This window comes from Gorilla gorilla, chromosome 8 (assembly GCF_029281585.2).
Source record: "Gorilla gorilla gorilla isolate KB3781 chromosome 8, NHGRI_mGorGor1-v2.1_pri, whole genome shotgun sequence".
Lineage (NCBI taxonomy): Eukaryota > Metazoa > Chordata > Mammalia > Primates > Hominidae > Gorilla > Gorilla gorilla.
The window spans coordinates 109,594,482-109,616,042 of record NC_073232.2 but is presented as its reverse complement, the minus strand read 5'-3'; the positions used below and the strand labels follow the sequence as shown (position 1 = coordinate 109,616,042).

The following is a 21,561-nucleotide window of genomic DNA, read 5'->3' as shown; positions in this document are numbered from 1 at the left end:
TTAGTAAACCGCTGGACCTAATCCTACATTTGTGTAACGCCTGACAACACCCGTTCCCATTATCTTATTTGATCCTGAAAACAATCCTCAGAGGGAGGCCAGGCAGGGATTATTTCTCCTATTTACAAGTGAAAACACTTGTAAACTGATTTGCCTGGAGTCCCACACCCAGGATGTGGCAGGAATGAGACTTGGATCTAGGTCTTTGTACAACCTGTTCTGGGTTCTTTTGACTTCACACAACAGACTGATGAAAACATTCCCAGCCCCACCCACTCCTCACAACCACCAGCTTAACCAGCAACTGGAAACTCACCAGACAGCTTGTGTTTATGCTACCCTCACACCTCTGTCCTAGTGAAGAAACACACCTTTGGCTGGCAAGCTCTCCAGGAAAAAATTAATTTCATGTCATCTCCTTGAAACAAAGACCAACATTAATCCCAGATGGATTTGACAAAAAAAAAAAAAAAAAAAAAATCAAGGCATTTGAAAAATCTAAAGAAAATAGAATGGAATATTTAATAACTTTCTGGCAGCAAGGAGACTCCAAATTTAGCATCGTGTTAGAAATTTCAAAGAGATTTTAAAATTTGCCTACATGAAAATTTGGTTTTAGTGGGGGAAAAAATGACTGTACAGGGCCAACAAAAGCCTGGAGACGTATTTGCAGCAAAATATGAAAGAAAAGGGTTAACATTTGGTATGTAAAGGAGTCATGCAAATACGTAAGAAACACTCCCTAGGAAAATCTTATTAGGAAATAGACAATTCATAAGAAAAGAAGTACAGTTTGTTAACAAACATTTAGAAAACTGCTCTAACTGAAATCAAAGATATGCAAACTGAAGGGAGAAAATTTCCCTATATAATCTGCAAAAAAAAAAAATTCAATAATACTCAAATACTAGTGAAGGTGTAATGATGTATGCTCAAGCATTAATGATGGTAGAGTACATTTACCTAACTCTTGGAAAGAGACTTCCTGAACATTTATCAGTAAACCTTAAAATACCCAACTCCTGTGACTTAAAATTCCACTCCTGGGAATATGCTCTAAGGAAAGAATCATCAATATCTTAAAGTGTCGCGCACAAAAATGTTAGTCACACACTTAACGATGGTGAAATTAGGCAAATGTTAAAAGCATAGGCACTTGATGGAAACTTATGTAATCATTAAAATGTTTTCAAAGTGCATGCAATAACACGAAAAACGTTTATGATGTAAGGCAAAGTGGAAAAGTGTGTAACACTGTATGCATGTGTTTGTATACTACACTTTCATAGAACAAAGGCTAAAAAGGAAAAAAATTTAAATGTGAACCATGAGAGATTTTTTCCATCCCTTATATTTTTCTTTTTCTTTTTTTTTTTTTTCTTTTGAGACGGAGTCTCGCTTTGTTGCCCAGGCTGGAGTGCAGTGGCGTGATCTCGGCTCACTGCAACCTCCGCCTCCAGGGTTCAAACCATTCTCCTGCCTCAGTCTCCCGAGTAGCTGGGATTACAGGCGACCGCCACCACGCCCGGCTAATTTTTGTATTTTTAGCAGAGATGGGGGTTTCACCATGTTGGCCAGACTAGTCTGGAACTCCTGACCTCAGGTGATCCGCCCGCCTCGGCCTCCCAAAGTGTTGGGATCACAGGCATGAGCCACCCACCGCTCCTGGCCAATCCCCTATATTTCTATTTGAACCTTAAAAAAAGAAAAAAAAAAAGACCCTTCTTTAGCCGAGCGGCGGTGAGTCCTATTCTCATGATATGTCCGGGGGCTTGAAGACTGCGGGAGGGAAAGCCTCTGGGACCTCACCTCAGAGCGATTCTGCTCTGCTTCAAAGCGTCCCCTCTTAGGCCGGGCGCGGCGGGTGACGCCAGTAACCCCAACACTTTCGGAGGCCGAGGAGCGAGGACTCCTTGAGCCCAAGAGTTCGAGACCACCCTGGGCAATATAGTGAGACCCCCCCCACCACCGTCTCTACAAAAAAAAATTTTTTTAATTAGCCAGGCGTGGTGGCCGCGCCTGTGGTCCCAGCTGCTCGGGAGGCTTAAAGTGGGATGATTGCTTAAGCCAGAGTTCGAGGCTGCAGTAAGCCGTGTTCGCGCCACTATACTTCAGCCTGGGCGACAGAGACCTTTTCTAAATAGTAAATAAGTAAGGTGCTGCCTCTTCACTCCTAATTCCCTCCGCCTTTCCCCGCCCCGCCTCTTCGAAGCCGGACCCGCGGGGGCCCGCCCCTCCCCCACGACCGGGGCCGGGAACTGCGGGTGCGCGGGGCGGGAGTCGGGAGGGCTTAGGCGCGGCCGACACGTGGGGAGGGAGGCCGCGGCCCAGGAGGCGGGCCCGGAGTGGGTGTGGGTGTGTCCGTGCGTGGGAGAAACCAACCTCAGCTTCCTCCGAGGCGCCACGTTTCCGCACGGCTCGTTGGGCCCGGGCGGTCGGAAATCAGTCCCCACGCCCCGGACCCCCTCCTGGAGGGACCACGAACACAGGCGCGGGACGGCTTCGGTCGCCGCCCGCGCCGCCCTGCGCCCCCGTGCCTTCTCGCGCGTCACCCCCGCCCCGGCGCGGTGGTAGGGCCCGGCGCGACGTCACCCATTGTTTACAAATCAACCCGAGCCGGCAGGATTCCGGCTCCCGCGGCTGCAGGCGCGCGGCTCGAGTGCCTGGCGGGCTCCGGCTTCCGCGTCCGCCCCTGCTCCGGCTTCGCCCGCAGCTCCGCGCCCGCGGGCAACCAAGCCCCCAGCGACGCCCGCACAGCTCTGGGTGCCAGGACGGGGGGCCATGCCGTGCCGGAGGGAGGAGGAAGAGGAAGCCGGCGAGGAGGCGGAGGGGGAGGAAGAGGAGGAGGACAGCTTCCTCCTGCTGCAGCAGTCGGTGACGCTGGGCAGCTCGGGCGAGGTGGACCGCCTGGTGGCCCAGATCGGTGAGGCGCTGCAGCTGGACGCGGCGCAAGACAGCCCGGCCTCGCCGTGCGCGCCCCCGGGGCCCCTGGCTGCGGCGGTGCCGGCGGACAAGGCCCGGCCCCCGTCGGTGCCGCTGCTGCTGCTGCCTCCCGCGTCGGCTGAGACGGTGGGCCCGGCGCCCTCTGGGGCCCTGCGCTGCGCCCTAGGGGACCGCGGACGCGTGCGCGGACGCGCTGCGCCCTACTGCGTGGCGGAGGTCGCTGCAGGCCCCAGCTCGCTGCCGGGGCCGTGCCGGCGAGGATGGCTCAGGGACGCGGTCACCTCCCGCCGCCTGCAGCAGCGCCGATGGACCCAAGCCGGGGCACGCGCCGGCGACGACGACCCGCATCGGCTCCTCCAGCAGCTCGTGCTCTCGGGAAACCTCATCAAGGAAGCCGTGCGGAGACTCCAACGAGCCGTCGCCGCGGTTGCAGCCACGGGCCCCGCAAGCGCCCCTGGGCCCGGGGGAGGCCGCAGCGGACCTGACCGCATTGCCCTGCAGCGCTCAGGCTCCTTGCTCTGACCCAGGCCTCCTGGAGGAGGAAGTGGAGGCCGCTGCGTAGACCCAACAGCGTCCAGTTCCTACTAACTCTGAGCTGAAGCCGATGTCGCCAGCCTGGGAGCGATCACTTTGGCTGCGGGGAGGCGCGTGGGGAGAGATCTCAACCAGAGAAGTTACCAGCCGCCGCGAGGCCGTCGGAGAAAACTTAAGCGTGGAGAAATGTATGCGCCAGGGTGCATCTGTGGGGCATGAGAATTTCCCGGGCCATCCAAGCCCAAGGACCTGGGATAAACTGGGAGAACTATGGCAGCTACTTGCATCGACTTGTACCTCACTTAGCCCTTGGGGGCGTCGTGAGCTTGGATTGTTTAAGGAGGGCTCAGGGGCAGGAATCGCGATGGCTTTATAACAATACTTGAAAACTAACGACACGCATGCATTTTCTTATTTTCTGGTGGAGGAGCTTAGTGAAAGTGGTGCTACAATTGCTGTGCAAAGAAATTCCAGAGGGGAGAAGAATGTAAAAGTTTGGTGGTGGGTGGGTTGGCATTGCCCCTTTCTCCCACCGATTCGGTGGCTGGTGAAGGTGGGAGATGTGAACTCCAATTAAGGGACTGGAGAGAGGTGAAGAATTTTGCAGGTGGGAGAGTTGGATTTGAATGTGGACTTGTAAATGACTTGACCTTGCCACCTGTGGTCAAGGTCACGGTTTGCTGTGGGGTTCCTGGGAGAGCTTACTCACCCCGGAGTCTTTTCTTTCTCTTGCTCCAAGAAGAGCCCTGTTGGTGCTTTACCACCGCTTGGAGTCTCCCGAGGACACAAACAGGCAGAGAGGGACGTGTAGGGAGAGTTCTTTCCTGTTTTCTGTGCTTTCCTTTTTACAGGACTCCCGGAAGGCCACTCATGGCCATGCCAGGAGCTTTCTCAGAAACAGTCATAAATGATCTCTTGAGTCTCTTTCCTGTCCTCCCAGCTGAGCTTTCTTATTCCACCCTTTCTGGTGTCTATAGGAATGCATGAGAGACCCTGGACGTTTTTCTGCTCTCTTCTGGCCCTCCATGGAGCCATGGGCCTCGGCCTCGGTGGTTCCTCACCCGCACAATTTATTTCCTCCTCCCGTGCCAGCCCTTCTTTTGTGTCTGAAACCGGTTTTAAAATGTGACTCTCCCAGAGGAGAAGCCGCTGGCTGTATGAAACTTGACGGCGCTTTTGTAAGGTGCCACCCCCAAACTTTAAGGTAGCTAAACCAATTTTTAAAAGATTCAATGGCTTGTTCATCCTCCAGATGTAGCTATTGATGTACACTTCGCAACGGAGTGTCTGAAATTGTGGTGGTCCTGATTTATAGGATTTCATAATTAAAATGTCTGCTGAATAAATTTGGCTTTTGTTTTGGAGCACGGTTTGGCATTTTGGTGGAAGGTGGGAGAGGGGCAGAAAAGCATATGGGGATGTCCTTAATAATAAAGAGGGCACTTGGGCTAAACAGGGGGACCTGGACAAATGGTTTGGGCCAATGCTGATGGGCACAGAATCCTAGTAGAGCGACAGGACTTGAGTGCTTCTAAGTTTTTATTCCACAAGATCAGAAAATTGAGTCCAGGTTTTTAGAAGCTGCAAGATGGGCTTCCACTCCCTTTGTGGAAAGACAGTGTATTCTAGAAATGCTTTCTGGGCTGGAGAGCAAAGAGGTGCTGTGGTGGAGGGAGGTGGGTTTTCATCTGGACGTTTTTGTGCAAAATGGGGAGGGCACAGGCGAAGCCAGCCTGCTTTCCCCTTTGAGACTGACCTAGTCTTGAGCTATGGCCTTGGGAGAGAAAAACGGTTTTCAGCAGTGTATTTGGTAGTTGTAAAATGGCTTGGTTTGAGCACTCAGGGGTTAGATTTGACTGAAGTAGCCCTCCTCCTCTCCTCATTCTCTCTCTGCCCTGTCTTCCCAGGCATAGAGCCCTTGCTGAATCCCTTCCTAGTTCCTACCTTGCCCTTTTCTCTTTTTAATTTAATTTTATTATTTTGAGATGGTGTCTTACTCTGTAACCCAGGGTGGAGTGCAGTGGCACAATCTTGGCTCACTGCAGCCTCAACCTCCTGGGCTCAAACAGTCCTCCCACCTCAGCCTCCTGAGTAGCTGGGACTACAGGCTCATACCACCATGCCAGGCTAATTTCTTATATTTTTAGTAGAGATGGGTTCTCACTGTGTTGCCCAGGCTGGTCTTGAACTCGAGCTCAAGTGATCTGCCCTTGGCCTCCCAAAGTGCTGGGATTAAAGGCGTGAGCCACCACACCTAGCCCCTGCCTTGCCCCTTCCTTGCCCAGCTCTACTAACCAGCCCCCAGGGAACCTCTCCTGCTCAGCACACTCCCGAGGCTGGGGCTGCAGAGGAAGGCTGATGCTCAGTTGCCTCAGCCCTTTCTGCTCACCAGCTGTGTCATGGTGGGCAAGTCAAGACTCTTGAGTTTTTCCCTTGTGATTTGTAAAACAATAGTACTTAATAGGGGAGTTGGAAGGGTTAAATGAGGAGTTGAAGGGGAGACTTCATTGCTCAAAAAGTGATAGCTGCTCATTCTTGGTACTACTACATGGCTTTATGTGCCACGAGGTAGGCACTATTTTTCCATCTTATAGATAAGGGCTACAGACAATGGGAAAAGACCTACAAGATCTGAGTGTTTCTCTACTTCCTAGGTAGAGATGGAGCTGATCCCTGTTAGGGCAGGCACCCTGGTTGGCATCTTTTACGAGACTTTTTTTTTTTTTTTTTTTTTGAGATGGAATCTCGCTCTGTCGCCTGGCTAGAGTGCAGTGGTGTGATCTCGGCTCACTGCAGCCTCCCTCTCCTGGGTTCAAGTGATTCTCCTGCCTCAGCCTCCCGAGTAACTGGGACTACAGGAGCGTGCCACCATACCCAGCTAATTTTTGTATATTTAGTAGAGACGGGGTTTTACCATGTTGGCCAGGATGGTCTCGATCTGACCTTGTGATCCGCCTACCTTGACCTCCCAAAGTGCTGGAATTACAGGCATGAGCCACGGCACCCGGCATTTTTTTTTTTTTTTTAAGACATGGTCTTGCTCTGTCCCCAGGCTGGAGTGCAGTGGCACGATCTTGGCTCACTGCAGCCTCCCCCTCCTGGGTTCAAGCAATTTTCCTGCCTCAGTAAGGAGAATTACTGAGTAATTCTCCCAAGTAGCTGGGATTACAGGTGCCCGCCACCACTCCCAGCTAACTTTTGTATTTTTAGCAGAGATGAGGTTTCACCGTGTTGCCCTGGCTGGTCTCAAACTGCTGACCTCAAGTGATCCACCTGTCTTGGCCTCCCAAAGTGCTGGGATTACAGTCGTAAGCCACCGTGCCTGGCCCTACTTTGCTTTTTACAATGGTGAAAGGAATTATTGGTGGTAGAGCAGAATCAGAACTCAGGGCACTTAAGTTGGTCCTCTTGCCCCCTGTCTGAGCCTACACACAATGCTCTTCTCACACACCCTTGTCCCCTGTCTGAGCCTACACACAGTACGCTCTTCTCACCCCAACTCTTGCTACTGATCCAGCCATTTGCAAAGCCTGTGGAGAGCCTGGGCCTGGGCCTGGGGAAGTGTCTCTGTCTAGGAGGCAATGGCCATTTCCAAGGTGTTGCAGCTTGGGATAGCCCATTCCTAGTACTCTTAGCTCAGGAATGATTTTGGCTAGGATATCCCTAGCCCCTTGTAGTGGATGGTCACAGAGTTGAGACAGCTTCGTCTTCTGAAGGGGCCATTGCCCATGTTTCCCTGATAACATTCTGCAAGTCTCTAGCCTAGAAGGACCAGAGTAATAGGGAAATAATGAGAAATGGTGTGTGTGTGTGTGGTGTTTGGATAATTAGGAGTTTCACATGGGAAGTTACGAGGACAGAAGCCTGGTGCCTTGTAAATGACTAGGAGTTGGAGAGGGTTCAGGGCTTAAGATAAAGATTTGGCAGTTAAGGCTAAGGGGGTGGGATGGGGTGGGGCGCAGAATGGGGCCTGGAAGATGGGCAGTAATAACACTAGCTAATGTGCAATAGTGCGTGCCATGTGCCAGGCTGTGTTCTAAGCACTTTTTTTCTTTCTTTTTTCTTTTTTTTTTTGAGACAGTCTCACACTGTTGCCCAGGCTGGAGTGCAGTGGCATGATCTCGGCTCACTACAACTTCTGCCTCCCAGGTTCAAGTGATTCTCCTGCCTCTGCCTCCCAGGTTCAAGTGATTCTCCTGCCTCAGCCTCCCAAGGAGCTGTAGCTGCAGGTGGGCACCACCACATCTGGCTAATTTTTTTTTTTTTTGTATTTTTTTGGTATAGACGGGTTTTGCCATGTTGTCCGGGCTGGTCTCGAACTTTTGACCTCAAGTGATCCACCCGCCTCGGCCTTCCAAAGTGCTGGGATTATAGGCGTGAGCCACCGCACCCAGCCTGTGTGTGCCCGGCCTTCTAAGCACTTTACAAATACCCAACTCATCAAATCTCTGGGAGGAAGAAGACTACACAAAAGGAACAGACAGAAAATAAAAGTAGACCCAAGAGAAGCCAAGGGAGACTGCAGGGTGAACAGTAGAAGCGTGGAATGTATGTGGTTCCACATGTGCACATAACGGAAACAGCTGTATCTATTATCCCTATGTATATCCTCTGTAGTCAGGCCACAGAGGTCTGGGGCGTATGGAATCAGATCTTATTCAATGACTTTCACTGTCTTTGAATCCTGAAGTTAATTCTCAAGTTGCCTTTGTCAGCACCCTTAAGTAGCGTGTTTTGAACATCTGCACTGGATTCCTCCCCTCCTTAGCCCAGCTGAAGAAAAGTACTATTTATGGTGCATCAGCAGAAAGGGGTGTGTGACTTCAGTGTCTAGGAAAGATTTTCAGGAAAACCTATAGGAAACCATTTTTCACCGATCTTAGGCTGTGGAATCTAATTTAGGCAGTTACAGAAACAGGCAAAAGGCAGGGCAAAGGTAACAGGATGATAACCAGCTCTTGCTTTTTTCAACCCACCCAAATCAATAAGTCAAACAAACTGCCTGGGCAGCGTATCAGTTGGGGGTTGTGATTTTACTTGCTATGAGTCAGTTAACAGTTGATAAGAGGGAGCACTTAAACTCCTTGGTATCAGTTTTCATTTTCATTCCATTATAGCATCAGCTACAGATAATTCATTCACACAAAAACAACAGAAACATGTCCAGCCATCCCAGGCATGAAGGATGGTTTCAGCAACCTATCTGTCAGGTTGCAGCCACACTGTGGCAGGACAGTTAGTGACATAGGGAGCTGTCATGTGGGGCATCCACAACCACAGTCCCCCTAAGCCCTGCCCTTCAAACCTGCCCTGGCTGAGGACCCCATACTGTCCCACTCCTCCAGGAACTTAGACCTTTATAGCATCTTCCCTTTGATTTCACCCCCTTTTTTTTCTTGAGATGGCATATCGCTCTGTCACCCAGGCTGGAGTGTAGTGGCGTGCAACCTCAGCCTCCTGGGTTCAAGTGATTCTCATGCCTTAGCCTCCTGAGTAGCTGGGACTACAGGCATGTGCCACCACGCCCAGCTAATTTTTGTATTTTTAGTAGAGACGGTTTCACCATGTTGGCCAGGTTGGTCTCAAACTCTTGACCTCAAGTGATCCACCCGCCTTGGCCTCTCAAAGTACTGGGATTACAGGTGTGAGCCACCGTGCCCGGCAATTTCACCCTTTTGTATCCTCCATCCACACCCAGATGAGCACAGTTCTCTCCTGGCTGAGTGAATCCTTCCCTTGGCCATTTTCCCTTTTTAGCTGTAGTCACTCTTTTCCCATCTTCAGACTTGTAGGCACCACAACACATCATCTACGTCCTAAGCACCCCACTCCCTTAGCCTCTGCCAGTCTGTTGAAATTGCCCATTGTTTGCTCTGCAAATATTTACTAAATACCAGTACCCTGGTGCTGTTGCTAAATGCAGCTATGTTGCAGGCAGGCAGTGGCCTAAGCATTTTTACTAGCATTAGCTCAATCCTCACAACAACCATCTGAGGGGGGGACTTTTTTTTTTTTTTATCATGGGACTTTGCAACTGAACGTAAGGTTAGAGAGGTGAAGTTACCTGCCCAAGGTCACAGGAAGGAGCTTTCAAGGAAGGAGCCAGGCAGTCTGGCTCCAGAGCCACGATTTTACAGCTACACGGTACAGTTAACTGAGGCCTACCGGTTTTGTTTTGGAAATGCCTCTTATGTTTTCCTCTCCCTTAATCGCCTGGGTGCCTGGGAGCTTTAACACCATTCGGCCGATCTGGCTGACCATCAGTGTTTTCCTCAGCTCCAGACCACTCCCCATGCCATGCAGCCTGACCATCTGCCTAAAACATCCTGAACATCTTGTCACTCCTCTGCCATCACAAAATATATAATCTATTGGGGAAGAGAACACATTCATTCACATATGAGTCCCTGAGATAACTCTATAATGACAGTAAATAAAATGTGAGAGTGAGAATGAAATGAACTCAAAGGCCACTTCCTGTGAAGAAATTGCATGGTTTTCTATTTTTTTTTTTGGAGATGGAGTCTCACTCTGCCACCCAGGCTGGAGTGCAATGGCACCATCTCAGCCCACTGCAACCTCTGCCTCATGGGTTCAAGCGATTCTCCTACCTCAGCCCTCCGAGTAGCTGGGACTACAGGCACATGCCACCATGCCTGGCTAATTTTTGTATTTTCAGTAGAGACAGGGTTTCACCATGTTGGCCAGGCTAGTCTCGAACTCTTGACCTCAGGTGATCCACCCGTCTCAGCCTCCCAAAGTGTTGGGATTACAGGTGTGAGCCACCGCACCCGGCCTATTGTATGGTTTTCTCAGTGCAGATTATAGCCAGGACTGGACAGGACAGCAAGTAGAACTTCAGTATTTGAATTTTGGAAAAGGATAGGTTTTCTGATAGGAAATGGGGGAGTTAAGAGCTGTGGCCCCAGGCTGTGTTCACTGCCAACTGCCAACCCTATCCTTTGTGATATTCCTGCTGCCTCTATTCCACCAGTTCCAACCCTGAGCTGCTTTGCAGGCTTAGCTTGGCTCCACCCTTTTTCTCTCTCTCTTTTTAGATGCCCATGCTGGAGTGCGGTGGCGTGATCTCGGCTCACTGTAACCTCCGCCTCCTGAGTTCAAGTGATTCTCCTGCCTCAGCCTCCCAAGTAGTATGCACCACCACACCCAGCTAATTTTTGTATTTTTAGTAGAGACGAGGTTTCACCATTTTGGCCAGGCTGGTTTCGAACTCCTGACCTCACATGATCCGCCTGCCTGGGTTTACCAAATTGTTGAGATTACAGGTGTGAGCCACTGCACCCGGCCGCCTCCCCCCTTATTCCCTTCTTCTACACTTCCCTTAACACCCACCTATGCAACTGGGGTGCATGATCAGGAAACTGGTCTGACCTTCAGAAGAAACAGGTTTGTGCCTGTTAAGAAATATTGAAGAAGTCAGTAAGAGGCAGGGTTTTCTGCAGAAGACTCAAAGAAGTGGCCTTAATGCAACGTCTCTCAGGAACAATGTTCTCTTTTGTTTATTATTTGCTCTTTGGTTCCCATACCATTTGCTCTTTGGTTCTAATTTAATTTTCACACAGCTCTTCAAGGTGCTCTACCCTTACCCACATTTTGCAAATGAGTTCATTGAGCTTACTGACCCTGTCCCATATGACACAGCCGACAGTGGAGGGCTGCCTGCAGACCCCCCACTCTTACCTATTCTATCTTTTGGGTAACACCGGTAGGGGCAGGTCAATTGCTCTCCCTTCAGTTATGATGGAAAACCAGGAGGAAACACTACTCGGAAGAGTTTTGCCCCTTTGCCTGCACCAGCTTTCACAGTGTTCAAATGGAGTGCACCTCGGAGTGGAAACCTCTCTGAGCTTCCATCTCTAAATGAGGCGGTAGCATCAGACTGCTGAAAGCTGAGCTCTCCGGAGGCTGATGGTCTGTGATTACTGAGCATTGGTAGAAGTGGGGGCTAATTGAGTGAGTTAGTAATTTCGTTGCCAAGGTAACTCTTTCCTGATTGGAAGGAAGGGATCACAGGTTGCAACATAGACTTTGCTAGATAGGAAAGTGGTGTCTGATCTTCGCTCCAGGTTTCTGTATCTGAGCTGGAAAAAGAAAGAGCAAAAAAGGGTAAAAATTGAATCCAAATATTGTCGGAGGTATGCCTAATTTAGAATGAAATCTTGGGGTGGCAGACTCTGGAGTTCTCTGTGAGGTGGGGCATTCGTTTCTCTAAATCACTTATTTGCCAATGTATGTGTCACTTTGTTTCATTCCATTTGTAGCTTTGTTCTCATGTCTCACCCAGGCCATTTTCTGTGGCCAGCTGTGTTCATAGGATGCTGAACATTTCGTAAGGAAATGGCATTCCCTAACTCAGCCTAGGAACTTGGAGCACAATTTTCCAGGGTTCCAATGGCAGGGTCACCAATTTGCGCAATTGTAGGGATGTCATTCCCATGGTAGCCTATGTGCAGAGTTGTGCAGTGAACAATATTGGACCATGTTTGATGATATGGAGCCACTGGAAAGAGCCCTGAGTTGGGAGCTGGGAGACCTAGCTTCTAGACTCTGCTAGGCCTCTGGCTTCATAAACAACTTTGGTAGGTCATTCTTCCCTGCTCACTTCCTTGGACTATTTTTCCACCTATAAAATTGTCTAATATGACTTTTTTTTTTTTTTTTTTTTTTGATACAGAGGTTTTGCTCTTTTGCCCAGGCTGGAGTGCAACGGTGAGATCTCAGCTCACTGCACGCTCCGCCTCCTGGGTTCAAGCGATTTTCCTGGCTCAGCCTCCTAGTAGCTGGGATTACAGGTGCCCACCACCACGTCCAGCTAACTTTTGTATTTTTAGTAGAGACGAGGGTTCCCCATTTTGGCCACGCTGGTCTTGAACTCTTGACCTCAGGTGATCCACCTGCCTCGACCTCCCAAAGTGCTAGGATTACAGGCATGAGCCACCACGTCTGCCCCAATATGACTTTTAAAATACTTTATGTAAATCCTGGCTGGGCGAGGTGGCTCACACTTGTAATCCCAGCACTTTGGGAGGCTGAGGCAGGTGGATTGCTTGAGCCCAAGAGTTTGAGAACAGCCTGGGCAACATGGCAAAACCTTGTCTTTATAAAAAATTTTAAAATTATCCAGGCATGGTGGCACGCACCTGTAGTCCAATTACTCAAGAGATGGGAGAATCACTTGAGTCCAGGAGGTGGAGGTTGCAGTGAGCTGAGATCTCACCGTTGCACTCCTGGGTGACTGACTGAGACCCCGTCACAAACAAACAAACAAACAAACAAACAAAAAACCCCACACTTTATGTAAATCCTGACTTATCCCAAAAAAAGTATTTTGGGGTGAATAGTAAAACTTGGCAGGATTTGGCTGGGTGCGGTGGCTCATGCCTGTAATCCCAGCACTTTGGGAGGCCGAGGCAGGCGGATCAGGAGGTCAGGAGATCGAGACCATCCTGGCTAACGCGGTGAAACCCCATCTCTACTAAAAATACAAAAAATTAGCCGGGCATGGTGGCGGGCACCTGTAGTCCCAACTATTCCAGAGGCTGAGGCAGGAGAATGGTGTGAACCCAGGAGGTGGAGCTTGCAGTAAGCCGAGATCATGCCACTGCACTCCAGCCTGGGTGACAGAGCGAGACTTCGTCTAAAAAAAAAAAAAACTTGGCAGGATTAAAAAAAAAAAAAACAAAAAAACAGGCCGGATGCGGTGGCTCACGCCTAAAATCCCAGCACTTTGGGAGGCTGAGGCAGGTGGATCACCTGAGGTTAGGAGTTCCAGACCAGCCTGGGTAACATGGGGAAACCCCGCCTCTACAAATATACAAAAATTAGCTGGGCGTGATGGCGGGTGCCTGTAGTCCCAGCTACTCAGGAGACTGAGGCGGGAGAATCACTTGAACCCAGGAGGCGGAGCTTGCAGTGAGCCGAGATCACGCCATTGCACTCCAGCCTGGGTGACAGAGCAAGACTCTGTCTCAAAAATAAATAAGTAAATAAGATAAAAAATAAAAACAAAGATGAACGGTTACTGGATTATAATGTGTTTAGAGTGCTAACTTGCTTTATGTAGAGAGGCTTTAGTTTTTCCCAATTTTCCTTTTTTAGGAGTGGGTTGTTCTGCATGGGCCCTAAGGTTGAGTCTGAACTTAACCAGTCATTCTTATTACAAGAAGCTATGCACCGTCGGTGCAGTGACATCAAATCATAGCCTATTTCCAGATGGAAAGCCCTGGATTGCTCATAACCCCTTGACCTTGGATAAATCGTACATCAACTAAGAATGGGAACTGGGGACTTCAGGGCTACTCCGATGCCAGGGGACATCAGCACCTGGCCACTTTCCCCTCATGCTCAGTGCCCAGAGGTGGTGCCCACTACACTATTGGGGGCTCCTTTTCCTCAGTTTGTATTAGAGCCTCCATAGTTACCCTTCCCATGCTGGAGAACACTGGACTGAGGCCCCCACAGCCCTTTCTGGGCATGTTGTGGGAAATGGCAGGCTTGGTGTGTTCTGCAGGTACTCCTCAGAGACCATCAGCGTCTGTGTGTGAATTTGAGAAAATGGGGCATTGAACCAAAAAGGAAGTTAGAAAATCAGGACTCGAAGTCATAGAACACTCCAGAAAGCAGATTTGGGATCATGGCATGCTCTTGTTTTATGGGAAAATGAGGACACCTGGGACACCGTCACCTGGGAAGGAAGGGGTAGGGACTAGATACTGTTCATCTGCAGCATGTGCCAGTCACCATATGCCTTTTATTAATTTATTTTTTTGAGGCAGGGTCTAGCGCTGCCACCCAGGTGGGAGTGCAGTAGCTCAATCATGGCTTACTACAGCCTCAAACTCCTAGGCTCAAGCAGTCCTCTTGCCTCATTTATTTATTTATTTTATTTTATCTTATTTGAGACAGAGTCTCGCTCTGTCGCCCAGGCTGGAGTGCAGTGGCGCGATCTCAGCTCACTGCAACCTCTGCCTCCCAGGTTCAAGCGATTCTCCTGCCTCAGCTTCCTGAGTACCTGGGATTATGGGCGTGCACCACCATGCCCAGTTAATTTTTGTATTTTTAGTAGAGATGGGGTTTCACCATGTTGGTCAGGCTGGTCTTGAACTCCTGACCTCGTGATCAGCCCTTCTTGGCCTCCCAAAGTGCTGGGATTGCAGGCGTGAGCCACTGTGCCCGGCCATTTATCTATTTATTTTTGGAGAGGTGAGGTCTCACTATATTGCCCTGGCTGGTCTTGAACTTCTGGGCTCCAGCAATCCTCCACTTTAGCCTCCCAAAGTGCTACTAGGATTACAGGTGTAAGCTACTGGGCCTGGCCCACCTTTTATTTCATTATCCCTGTTGTACGGATGAGGAAACTGAAGCCACAGAGGTAGAGCAACTTGTCCAGGGTTCCCTTCCCACTTCAGAAGTGGGCTTAAACTCTGGGTACTCTTTCCTCAGAGGGAGGAAATTAGCTCCTTCCATGAGGGAACAGACTGAAGTAAGTCAGAACCATAAGGATAGACATGGCCTGTTATGTCACTGCTTAGGGACAGAATGGTATAAATGTGCCAGGGGCAAAGACAGGAGTCTTTTGTAAGTTTCCACCCAGCTTTCCTACCACCAGGCTCACACTGTGAGCAGTCTCCTAATCAAGAGCTGCCCCAGCCTTAAGGCCCACCTTACGGAACAAGTGCACTTAATGGCCACAGTGAGAAAGAAGAAAAAAAGAAAAAGAAAAAGAAAAAAAAAAGATAAGCCTCCCAGTTTGCAGTGACTGGCTCATCTGATGTCCTTTGCTAATAGAGGCAGCTTTATAACACATCTCCATCACTGACTAGTAATCCAAAAGGCTCTGAGGTTTTAACGAATGGGATTGGTCCAAAACCTGACCTCACTTTCATTTAATTTCATGCCAGCTCCAATACACACCCAGCTGCGGAGACCTTGTCTAGCTAGTGAGCTGCTCAGACACAAAGGCGCTCTAATTACCATCCGCAAGCCAGGCTGACAGAGATTTCAAGTGTTTTCATGTTTATGGAGATCAGAGAAATGTGTTCTGTACATCTTTTTCACTGATGGCAAGTATAAAATAAAACCAAACAAAAAACCCAACACATTTATTCAAAGCAGGCATTTCAGTTAAGTTAAAATCCTATAATCAGGATAGCCACGATTCCAGACACTCCGGTGCGAAGTGTAGATATGTCAGTAGCCACATCTGGATGATGAACAAGCCATTGACTATAAAAACGAGAACAACAGCACAGTCTCAGCGCCTTTAGAGTGAGTGAACAGTATGTTCCAAGCACTTCACCATGGTTCACAATGGCAAAGCCTGCAGCTTCTCCATTTGGAGGGTCACATTTTCTACTCGGTTTCCTGCACTTACAAAGGCCAGCTGGCATGGCTGGGGGAGGGGCAGAGGGAGGAAATCAACTCGTCTAACCAGGGAATTGCAGCTGTTATTGCAAATGGCCCCGGAGAGCCCATTATAAGCTGCTGTGCTAGGCTGTGTGTCCCTGGAGTGTCCATCACATGGCGTCTCCCTAGCCCCCAACCCAGGCCCCCAGGATCCCAGAGCCACCCGCTTGAGTAGGACTGCACAGCCGAGTAGGAGAGGAGGAACCCAGGGCCCGGTCTCGGGAGTTTCCGTGAAAGCCCGGAGCGCGGCCAGGGGCGGTGGTCGCCTACCGAAGCACAGACGCCCAGCACGTCCGCGCTTTCCCACACCCGCGGTGGCGGCGGCGCGCGTGTCCTCAGGAGACTCCAGCACTTGCAAAACACTGCGCTCTTCTCCGAGCACCGGCAGAACCTGGCTACTCTGTCCCGCAACCCAGTGCGTGCCCAGGAAACAGTGACCTTGAACCGAGGAGAGGCGGGCCGGCTGTGAAAATACACTTTAGACAGGGCGTGGGGTTCACTCCGCGCCTCTCTACCGTTCCACCACCATTCAATACTCCCCGCCCCCACCTCCTGTCCCCACCCGTGTCGTACAGCCTTCCCCCACCACTCTGAGAAGGCAGACAGTTGCAAAGAGAGCGCAGGGGTTAACTCCTATTCAACCCCCAAAGGGTCCCTTCATGGCACCGCGTGTTTGATATTAAGCAGCACCTCCAAAGACACAAGATGGTTTTTTTAAGTCTGGCAGATTGGGCTGCACCCTGAAATTATCTACTCATGTTCTCCTCCCCCAAAGTGGATCAGGAGCCAGCCCTGAAAAGGTAAAGCAAGTAACTGGCATCATCCTCCGTGGTTCCGGCGCACCGCGATCCGGAGAAGCGTGGATTGTGGCCACATGGTCGCGGGGCTGGAGGGCACTGAGAGGCTGCGAGGAAATGCAGGCTCCGCGGCCAGGTCGGGTCACGCCAAATAAGGAGTCCTACGGATTTGTACGTTTGGGGTGCGCTCTGTAAAATCTGCCTTAAATAGGGCCAAGTCCTTCATTCCAAATATTTTGGCCCTCAACCCCAGTTACCCGCGAAACACTCGCGATTTTTCGGTTCCTCGTCATTAGCTTTTTACTCTCGCTTCCAAAAGCCAGAGTTCTCCACCAGCCTGAGCAGAACTGCAGCCCTCAAGGGAACCCCTTGCCCTCCAGTCTGAGGCTGGCGCTGTGGCCACCCCGGGCGTGTTAGCTGCCAGGCACAAGAACGCCGTCGCCAGTTCTGAGCTGCGCCCTCCCGGAGGCGCCAGGGTCACTGCAGGCCGCGCGAGGGCTGCGAGGCGAAGGGGGTTCATGCACCGGGGCCGACAGAGGTCCCAGGAGCGGGCGTTGGGGAAGCTTTGCACGTAACTGCAGCCGTCGCGAATGAAGCCTTCGCACGGCCTCCTTGATGAGGTTTCCAGAGAGCACTAGCTGCTGCAGAAGCCGGTGCGGGTCGTCGTCGCCTGTGCGGGTTTCTGGTTGGGACCCGCGTCGCTGCTGCAGGCGGCGGGAGGCGGCGGCGCCCCGGAGCCATCCTCGCCGGCACGGACCCGACAGCGGCTGCGGGATGCCCTGCTTGCCAGCTCCCGGAGGCCCATCAAGGTCGGCCTGAGGGGGCAGTGGGGACAGCGCGCTGGGGCCTGTGGCGAGCTCGGCCACGCAGTAGGGCGCAGCGCGGCCCCGCAAGCGGCCGCGGTCCCCCAGGGCGCAGCGCAGGACCCCAGGGGGCGCCGGGCCCACAGTCTCCGCGGACGCGGGAGGCAGCAGCAGCGGCACCGCCGGGGACCTGGCCTTGTCCGCCGGCACCGCCGCAGCCAGGGGCCCCGCGGCCCGCAGCGGCACCCCCGGGGGCCCGCACGGCGAGGCCGGGCTGTGCTGCGCCGCGTCCAGCTGCAGCGTCTCGCCGATCTGGGCCACCAGCCGGTCCACCTCGCCCGAGCTGCCCAGCGCCACTGACTGCTGCAGTAGGAGGAAGCTGTCCTCCTCCTCTTCCTCCCCCTCCGCCTCCTCGCCGGCTTCCTCTTCCTCCTCCCTCCGGCACGGCATGGCCCCCTGTCTGGGCACCCGGAGCTGTGCGGGCGTCGCTGGGGGCTCGGCTGCCGGCGGGCGCGGTGGGTCGCGGCGGAGCGGGCGCGGTGCTGAAGACTAAGTCCGGACCGGGGCCGGGGCGGACGCGGAAGCCGGAGCCCGCCAGGCACTCGAGCCGCGCGCCTGCAGCCGCGGGAGCCGGAATCCTGCCGGCTCGGGTTGATTTGTAAACAATGGGTGACGTCGCGTCGGGCCCTACCACCGCGCCGGGGAGGGGGTGCTGTGCCGCTGGGGGACGGCGCTTCTGTGGGATTGGGGGTCTGGGTGAAGCCGGACTGCCTTCTGAGCTCCTTCGCTCAGGGTGCTGTCTGCGAGAGCGCCGTGGGGACCTGATCCTGGCTCCCGCAGTCGGGCGCGATTGGCATTTCCAGAAATGGACACTAGCGTGAACCCTGTTGGTTTCTTCCACACACAAGCAAGCACACACACTAACACACACACACCCACCCACACACCCCTTCTCTCCGTGCGTCAACTCAACCGGTTTTTAGCGTTTGCGCTTTTGAGGTCCGGCATGCGGGCGTCTGGTGAGGATGGAAAGGAAAGGGAGTCAGGCTAGGGATTTGTACGGAGATTAGGGAAATGAAGCTGACGGGAATGGAAAGGAAGAAGGGGACCTTGTCGTTCGATGGAGGTGGCAGAGTTGGAAATGGCAAAGAAAGGCCACAGATTAATGTTTTTTGATCGAGATCCTGGGCGGATGGGGGCCTGGACTGGGGTTGGCATTGCTGGAGAGGAGGTTGCTAGTCTTTTTGTTTATTTGTTTGTTTGTTTTTTTGAGACGGAGTCTCGCTCTATCGCCCAGGCTGGAGTGCAGTGGCTCGATCTCCACTCACTACAACCTCCGCCTCCTGCGTTCAAGCAATTCTCCTGCCTCAGCCTTCCGAGTAGCTGGGATTACAGGCGCCCACCACCACGCCTGGCTAATATTTGTATTTTTAGTAGAGACGGGGTTTCACCATGTTGGCCGGGCTGGTCTTGAACTCCTGACCTCAGGTGATCCACCCGCCTCAGCCTCCCAAAGTGCTGGGATTACAGGCGTGAGCCACTGCGCCCGGCCTAGGTTGCTACTCTTTTTGTTTTGTTTTGTTTTTTTGAGACAGAGTTTCGCTCTTGTTGCCCAGGCTGGAGTACAATGGCGCAATCTCCGCTCACCACAACTTCCGCCTCCTGGGTTCAAGCAGTTCTCCTGCCTCAGCCTCCCGAGTTGCTGGGATTACAGGCATGCGCCGCCATGCCCAGCCTAATTTTGTGTTTTTAGCAGAGATGGGGTTTCTCCATATTGGTCAGGCTGGTCTGGTACTCCCGACCTCAGGTGATCCACCTGCCTCGGCCTCCCAAAATCCTGGGATTACAAGCGTGAGCCACCACGCCTGGCTATAGGTTGTTAGTCTTAAGAGGGGCTATGTCCAGAAAGTTGTTTAAAAAAATGCCTCAGACCAGTAGGGGGGATGGGCTCTGAGGAGGTACGTAGTAGCAGAGAAAAATAGCTGTTTGGATGAAAATGGAGATATGCTTCCTTCCTTCCTTTCTTCCTTTTCTTTCTCTTTCTTTTCTTCCTTTGACAGAATTTCACTCTGTCACCCAGGCTGGAGTGCAGTGGTGTGATCTGGCTGATTGCAGCCTTGACTTCCCAGGATCAGGTGATGCTCCCACCTCAGCCCTCCGAGTAGCTGGGACAATAGGCACGCGCCACTACACCTGGCTAATTTTTGTATTTTTAGTGGATACAGGGTTTCGCCATGTTGGCCCGTCCGGTCTCGAACTCCTGGACTCAAGCAATCCCTCCTCCCGAAATGCTGGGGTTACAGACATGAGCCACCGCACCCAGCCTGGAAGCAACTTTAAAATTCTGAGCATGATATAGAAAATAGGATACAAAGAAAGAAATGAGCCTGGGGATCCAGATAAATAGAAAACGAGGGTCTTGTTGGGCAGTTCCAAGGATAATAATTATAGGAGCAAACTTTTAGGAAGGGATGAGTGCAGAAAAGAGGTAGGGAAGTTGGTTTAAAAAGAGTTGGGTTTGTTTTTGTCAAGTGTGGAGGAAAAAATGTAAAAACAGAGGAAGAGACAGTTTAAACAAAGCCATTGGATTTCTGATCTACGAAATCTGGATTTCTACAGGGTGTCGTAAGGTTCATCACCTTGTTTTTGTGGATTCCTTAGGATTTTCTATATAGAAGATCATGTCATCTACAAATAGAGATAGTTTTGCTTCTCTTCTTTTTCTTTTTTCTTTTCTTTTCTTTTCTTTTTTTTTTTTTTTTGAGACAGGGTCTCATTCTGTGGCCCAGGCTGGAGTGCAGTGGCATGATCTCTGCTCACTGCAGCCTTGACTTCCCCAGGCTCAGTTGATCCTCCTATCTCAGCCTCCTGAGTAGCTGGGACTACAGGTGCAAGCCACCATGCCTGGCTAATTTTTGTATTTTTTGTAGACCCTGGGGGTCTCACCATGTTGCTCGGGCGGGTCTTGAACTCCTGAGCTCAAGCGATCCGCCCACCCCAGCTTCCTGAAGTGCTGAGATTACAGACATGAGCCACAGCACCTGGCCCTGTCTTATTCCTGATCTTAGATGAAAACATTCAGTCTTTCACAACATTAGGTTGGATGTTAGCTGTGGATTTTTCATAGATAGTCTTTATCAGGTTAAGAATGTTTCCCTTCTATTCCTGGTTTGTTGGGCATTTGTTGTTGTTGTTGTTGTTGTTGTTGTTGTTGTTGTTGTTGTTATGGAGTCTTGCTCTGTTGTCCAGGCTGGAGTGCAGTGGCACAATCTTCGCTCACTGCAACCTCTGCCTCCCGGGTTCAAGCAGTTCTCCTGCCTCAGCCTGCTAAGTAGCTGACACTACAGGTGTGCACCACCATGCCCGGCTAATTTTTGTATTTTTAGTAGAGATGGGGTTTCACCATGTTGGCCAGGCTGGTCTTGAACTCCTGACTTCAGGTGATCCGCCTGCCTCGACCTCCCAAAGTGCTGGGATTTACAGGCATGAGCCACCAGACCCGGCCTACTTAAAATTTTCAAATGAAAGTAATTAGTAGCAGTTTACAATTTGTGCATTTTTATCTTTGGCTCACAACTTATAAGCCTCATATATTGTGTGGGCATGAAAAATGGTACAACCACCTTGGAAAAAGGCCTGACAGTTTCTTATAAAATGAAACATACACCTGTCCTGGAACACAGTTTCAATCCTGGATACTTAGCTAAGAGAAATAAACACATGGGCCCACATCAAGGCCTACAGGGAGGTGATCATAGCAGATTTTTTTTTCTTTTTAATTGAGACAGGGTCTCCCTCTTTCGCCCAGGCTGGAGTGCAGTGGCACGATGTTGGCTCACATCAAAGGAGTTTTATTCATGAAAGCCAAAAGTGAAATGGCCCAAGTGTTCATCAGCAGGTGAATGGACAAACAACCTATTGTACATTCACACAGGATGATGACAGAAAACAGTTCAGCAACAGAAAGGACTGAATATTGCTGCATGCAGTAACATGAATGAAGCTTAAAAACAGTATGCTAAGTGAAAGAAGCCAGATAAAAACGGATATATGTCATA

At 51.1% G+C, this 21,561-nt stretch overlaps 2 protein-coding genes across 2 annotated transcripts; one reads left to right on the top strand and one right to left on the bottom strand.

The window, feature by feature from the left end:
- The first annotated feature begins 2,302 nt into the window (after nucleotides 1-2,302).
- Nucleotides 2,303-4,841, top strand: FRAT2 (FRAT regulator of WNT signaling pathway 2). The gene has a single exon (XM_055352631.2). It carries the CDS (start codon nucleotides 2,782-2,784, stop codon nucleotides 3,463-3,465), a length of 684 nt encoding a protein of 227 aa, XP_055208606.2. The 5' UTR covers nucleotides 2,303-2,781; the 3' UTR covers nucleotides 3,466-4,841.
- A 10,743-nt stretch (nucleotides 4,842-15,584) lies between these two features.
- FRAT1 (FRAT regulator of WNT signaling pathway 1) lies at nucleotides 15,585-18,172 on the bottom strand. Its single transcript, XM_055352630.2, has one exon. The coding sequence runs from the start codon at nucleotides 17,951-17,953 to the stop codon at nucleotides 17,114-17,116; it is 840 nt and encodes a 279-aa protein (XP_055208605.2). The 5' UTR covers nucleotides 17,954-18,172; the 3' UTR covers nucleotides 15,585-17,113.
- Between the last annotated feature and the right edge of the window lie 3,389 nt (nucleotides 18,173-21,561).